A 6,039-nucleotide genomic window follows, 5' to 3' on the forward strand; every position below is an offset into this window, starting at 1 on the left:
CAACGAGGTTGAGAGGGCAGAGCCCCCGGGTGAAGTCAGTGAGCACCGAGTCTGTCAGAAGGGCCGGAGTCACGCCCGGCACTGGGGGGATCCCCCCAGCTCAGTCCCACGGCTGCCCAGAGGAGCCTGGCTGCCTCTCCCTGGGAGCCTCTGGCCACCACGCTGCCATCCCCACCAACGCTGCCACGGGCACCAGTGCTGCTGTGGGCATTGATGCTGCCCTGGGCACCAGTGCTGCTGTCCACACCGACACTGCCCTGGGCACTGATGCTGCTGTGGGCACTGATGGTACCCTGGGCACCGCTGCCGCCCTCGGTGCACAGTTTGCTGTTGGGGCTGAAGCCCTGCGGGCAGTCAGTCAGGTCCCCAGTTCCACGGGGCAGTGGAGCATGCTGAGTGGGACTGGAGGTCACAAACAGTCCCGTCCCCAAATGTTCTCCTCCATTCCTGCTCCCTTGGCCAGCTCAGTGAACTTTGATGAAGAATTTCCGAAGCGTCAGGAACTGGAGCAGTTTGTCTTTCCTCCTCTGCTTTAGTGCCATTAGCGCTCTCGTCTTCTCCTCCACGTCCTGGTCGGTGGCGAGGATTATCTTGGCTCTTTCCTCGGCCTTCTTGTCCCCGGAGTTTCTGAAGAGCTTCTGCAGGGACTCCTGGGTGATGCTCTCGAAGATGTTGGCCGCGGCTTTCTTGCGCAGGGCGGTGTCGAAGCGGTAGCCGTGCACGGAGGGGCTCACCCGCAGGGACGTGGACATGGCTGCAGGGCTGGAGCTCGGCTTTGCTTTCATCTACGGGGTGCTGCCGGGTTTGCCCTGGGCTCCAAGTAGGAGAGATGGGTGTTGTGCTGGCTCCAGGACTGGTATTTAAGGGCAGGCTGGAGGAAAAGCTGGAGGGCTCAGGTTACAGTGGTGAGATCATGATGATGTCAACGCCCAACAGGCACAGGCGAGTTTAACAGTTAAGTTGCCAACTTATTCCCATCCTGCGGAAAAGATGGAAAGTTCTCTCTGCTTCTGCAACAGACATGGCTTTTCTTTGGCCCACCACAGAACAGGCTTCAACCACTGCTGTGAGACTGAGCCAGCACAGCCCAAACTCCACTCCTGCCCTTGTTGCACGTGAAAAGCATCACGTGCAGAAAATATATCATATCATAAACCTGTAAAACTCCGGGTGAGAACTGTTGCAATCCTAGCAAGAGGTGTTGGCTGGAGCCTGCACACACAGCCCAGCACTTAGCTCTGTGTCCATCAGTAACACTGCAAACCTGCTCCTGTCTGGGCATGGGGTCCTTTCTGCTGCTTCCCAGCAGATGCAGCTCATCTTTAGTGCACACACAGCTGCATTTTCTAATTGGAAAGTGCTGTCCCAAAGGCAGGGGATGCCCAGTTTTTACACCCTCGGCTGCCCAGCTGCACATGGCAATGCTCTCGGGGTAGCAGGAAAATTCTGTTTGCTGCCCTACTCCTGCCTCCAGTGTCCTTTTTCTTAAATTTCCTGCTCACTGGAGCTGGAAAGAAAACTCACCTCTGCTCCAAAAGAGTCTGTGCTCTCCACACCACCCTTGGCCAACGCCAAGCCCTTGGGCTGGGAGGACTCACTCTTAGTCATATTAGGTTAGTTTTTGGCAGCCCTGTGAGGAGCAGGAACTCGGATTTCATGGCCCTTATGGGTCCCTTCCCACTTCAGATACACTGTGGACAGGGCCTGGCTGCCTGCAAGGGGCTGGCTCTGGCCACTGGAGCTCCTGCTGGGCTCAGACAGCTGCTCTTACCCAGCACAGTCGGACCCGGCCCAGAATAACTGCGGGTTCAAAAGTCACTCGAGGCCGGGAGCCAGAGATAAGTGTATTTTGGTTAATGTTTTAAAGCAGCCGGATGCTGCAGAGGTTGTGTTTGGAAAGTTAGCAGCTTGTTTACTGTTGTTGCTGACCCTGTTACTCACCCTTGCTGAAGGACTCCGGGAACAGCCTCTGTCCCCATCCCACTCGAACCAGGGGTTTCCCTTGTTTACCGGAGAGCTGTGGAGGTGACCTCTGACCACAGCGAAGAGCAGATCCAAAGGAACATCAGCCACATGCTTCTCATTCCACATTCCCTTTAAAACTTCTGTTCCCTCGGAGGGAGAGCGGGGACACGTCTGAGCCCCAGCAAACCCCCTCTCCAACGGCCAGGGGAGGCCAGGGGAGAGGTGAGAGCACCTGAAGCCCATGTGCAGGTGCTTGTGCTGGCTGAGAGCAGAGCAGGGCATTACCTGTGAGCTGTTGCTCACCAGGTGACATGCAGAGTGGGGCAGGTGGCTGCCTGGGCCCCAGAGTGACAGGCAACCACAGTTCCATCCGGGCTCAGGTCCACATCCAGTCGGTCGGGGCTTGCCAGGCTTTTATCCTTAGGGGAGGGATTGGGCTCATTTCAGTGCCTGACCACTTTCCTACCTGGGACTTGGGACTCTTCCGTTGGTTGTGGGCACGCCCTGGCACATGTGCCCTGCACATGCCACATCCCTCCAGAACACGGGTTTCCCCACCACTGCCGGGACTTTGATCCGTGCCGTTGCTCCAGCACGAGCTCTCCCTGCACGTGCCTTTGCTTCCCGCTGCTCCTGGTTGTGTGAGTTACTTTTTACAAGTCTGTCCCAGTTCCTCCTGGACGTGCAGGCTGTTCCACGCTTCAGTGGATAAACAACAGCCCTGCAAACCCCTGGGATTCTCCTTTCGCCAGCCAGACGTGCAGCCTCTCACCCTGCCGTGGTCTTGCTGAATTGGTGAGAATTGCACCTCGGCCACTGTTTGCTCAGTGTTTGCAGGGCTGGTAAATTCACCCTGAAAATAAGATGTTTTTGATGTGGCTGGGTCTCTGCCTGGGGAAAGACCCTCGTGGTTTATAGACTCTGTTACCATGAGATGTGAGGGGGGAGCAGGAGGGAGCAGGGCCACGTGCACTGCCCGTCCCTCTGCCTGCTCAGAGCTGCCCAGAGTGCTCTGGGAGGGCGAAACCTGCCTGCAGCACGGATCCAGCTGATATGCTGAAGGTACTTTGCTTCACTGGACAGATAACACAGTGTCAGGGTTCTTAGGGCAAAAAAACAGCGCCGGAAGATCGAACAAGATCTTCTGGCTCTGGAGAACAAACTCCTTCGTGTCCCCTGGCTGAAAACAAGAGCTGAGGCATGTTCACGTGCTCCTGGTTGTCACCACTCCCACTGCACATGGAATCGCTCTGCAGGTATTTGCAGAGACGTGGCTGAGAGCATAAATTAGCAATATCTGTGGAAGATACAAGCTCAGAAAAGTATCTGCCATGGAAACCAAGACTAAAGCTGATACTTTAGGAGTAAGACATCAGAAAACTGCCAAGATCAAGCATGCATTTCCTTGTGAGCTCATCTCACACGGAGCAGTAACAAATGTCTTTGCCCCCTCATGCTTCTCTGCCCACTTTGTATAAATTTAGTTGTGCTTGGCTCTGACGGAGTGATGAAAAATTCCTCGTCTGTTTTTTTCCAGTAATTTTTGTTTATATCAGTCTTTTAATACTGCTTTCCCAGTAGTGCTCAGGAGGAATTATTCATGTGTTGGATTGGAGCAAAACTTCAGAGATGTGATTTCTATCATCGTCCTCCCGCTATTACTGTGTAATTGCTTTGTGAGACGCAAATGCTCCATTTCACCCGCTAATGGGAGGATTAATTCCCATCCCCACCGTCTGCAGAGCGGGGCAGTCACGTCCCTCGGTGTGCTCTGCTCCTCCCTGCGCGACGGGCTGGGGGCACTCCGGGTCTGCTGCTGGGGGGCCGGGCAGGATTGTGCTGAGCTTCGGGGCACAGGGTGCCTTCCACTGGCACAGCACCCCACGGGCACCTGCCCCAGATCGTGGCCATGAAAGTTTTGACACTGAAGCACTTGTAGTTTGCTAAAGCCAGCCCCCCAGGGCTCACTGTCAAAGCCAGGCAGTGCTGGAGGGAAGGATTTGGGAGGGATGGGGACTCTGCCCCCGGGTTAGTGCTCTCAGGTGGTGCAAAGCCTCATTCAATGGACCCAGAGGCTTCTCCCACCCCAAGCTGCAAATTACACGAGGATCTCGCCTGCCCCGGCTGCACCCGTGTGAGGGACAGGGGAGGGCAAAGCAGGGCACCCACCAGGCCAAACACCACGGCAGGGGCTTCTGGAAAGCCCCCAGCCCCTGCAGGGAGCCAGCAGTCCCAGGGCAGGGGGTGGAAGGGAGCTGGGGCTGCTCTGACCACGAGGGTCGCTGGGGCAGCCAATGCCTGTCCCACAGACTCTTGCAGGGAACTTGCTCTGCCTTGGTGCAACTTCCAAAACCACTCCAAAGAAGGTAATCTGGGATGGCTTTGCAGTTCCTTGGGGCATGTTTTGCATAGCTTTCCCTCCACCAGCCTCTGCTGAAGCCTGCAGGGCCTGTGACACCCCGTTGGGATCAGAGGATGCAGCACCCCCCATGGAGCATGGGTGCTGCCCAGACCTCCCCAGCCATACCCAGGATATTCAGAAACTGGGCCTTTGGAAGGGCACCTGGGAGGCTTGGGAACCAGAGAAGAAAGTTAAATTATTGCCTTAAAATATATATATATGCATGTGTGTGTGTGTGTGTGTTTCCATGAAAATCTAAAATTTGGGAAATGCCCAGGATTCTCCAGCCATCTCTGCTCTTCCCATTCTTTCCTGGCTCCATGGTTTGGAACCCTGGCTCCTCACAGCCTTTGCTGCTGCTGCCAGCCTGCAGCTGGGGAATCCCAGCCCTCCTCAGGAGCCAGAAATCCTGCTCCTGGTGTGTGCTCTCTGCTGGGAAAGGTTTCCAAGATGGAAAGGTTTCCGAGATGGAAACAGAGACAGAGACAGCTGTGGCATGGCTCTAAGGTCAAAGAGGAACTGGTTCATTGTGTTCCTCTTGGAATCTAAATTCCTGGGAGGTTGTCAGACACCCAGGTCGTGCAAATGGCAGTGCCTGCCCTGGCTCCAACCTGCCTACAGTGTCTTCCAACTGGAACCCATGTGCCTCTGGGACTCCACCTGGGATTTCTGTTTGTTTGGCTGTTGCTTGGGTTTTTCTGTGGTTGTTGTTTCTTTAGTAGAGCATCTGGGAACACTTGTCCAAATCTCACGGCAGGACACTGTGCCCTTTGCTCACAAAACCCTGTGACTCCTCTTGTGGTCCCCAGTTCAGAGCTGCAGGACAGGGCAGGTGTTTTAAGGGCATTTCTGCTGCAGTTCAGTGGCTGGAAAGCACAGACCTATCTCAGACAATCCTCACACAGCTCCCTGCCACAAAACAGGGAAAACTGGCTGGTTTTCAGACAACAGAAGGCATGACTGCACAGACAAGCCAGTTAGATTTCAACAGAAAGGTTTTTAATAGGGAAAAACTCCGGACTGGCCTGAGTGAGGGGAATGCAGTCCCAGAGCTGTGCAGAGCAGCCCCTGCACTGGGCAAAGAATGGGCAGAGCTGGGTGAGCCCTGGGTGAGCCCTGGGTGAGCCCTGGGTGAGCCCTGGGTGAGCTGAGCATCGCTCTCTGCGGGGAGACCATATAAGAGTAAAGCCTGTGGTGGTGCTGATAATGAATGTCTGCTCATTTCTCATAAATTCTCTGCTAAATGTACGATCACCAAGTTAATAATGCAGTGCAGGACATAATGAATAGCCAGTTACAGTAAGTAAATCATGGCTGGTAAGAAACAGAACAGAAACAGAAACTTCTGGCGCTTTTACCAGGCAGAGCCCCTTGGAAGGAGCATCCAGTAAAGCAGAGCTGAGGACAGGGCTAGTGTGGACCAGATGCCACTCACTGGCACAGGGAGCTGGAGGGGCTGGGGCGGGGGTCTTGGTGTGTAAGGAAGCCACGGGTGGTTTCTCCTGGTGCCTGGGGCTTCCCAAGTCCATCTTGCAAAGGGGAACCCTGGCTGTGGTGCTCCCCACTCGTCACGGGAGATCACTGCTGGGAGCCGGTGGCAGGCTGCCAGCCAGAGCTGAAAGCCTCGTGACAAAAAGAAGAGCCACGTCCGCGGGGATGCAGGGGGGTCTCAG

General features: G+C 55.3%; 1 protein-coding gene across 1 annotated transcript; it reads right to left on the reverse strand.

Annotated features, from left to right (window-relative positions):
* Positions 1–259: 259 nt before the first annotated feature.
* On the reverse strand, positions 260–844 carry TCIM (transcriptional and immune response regulator). The gene has a single exon (XM_008929902.3). It carries the CDS (start codon positions 783–785, stop codon positions 465–467), a length of 321 nt encoding a protein of 106 aa, XP_008928150.1. The 5' UTR covers positions 786–844; the 3' UTR covers positions 260–464.
* Between the last annotated feature and the right edge of the window lie 5,195 nt (positions 845–6,039).

This window comes from Manacus vitellinus, unplaced genomic scaffold (genome assembly GCF_001715985.3).
Source record: "Manacus vitellinus isolate BGI_N305 unplaced genomic scaffold, ASM171598v3 scaffold_87_pilon, whole genome shotgun sequence".
In the NCBI taxonomy this organism is placed as follows: Eukaryota; Metazoa; Chordata; class Aves; order Passeriformes; family Pipridae; genus Manacus; species Manacus vitellinus.

What these genes read in the sequence shown, in the direction of transcription:
- TCIM (XM_008929902.3), bottom strand. Translation starts at nt 785, where the DNA reads ATGAAAGCAAAGCCGAGCTCCAGCCCTGCAGCCATGTCCACGTCCCTG.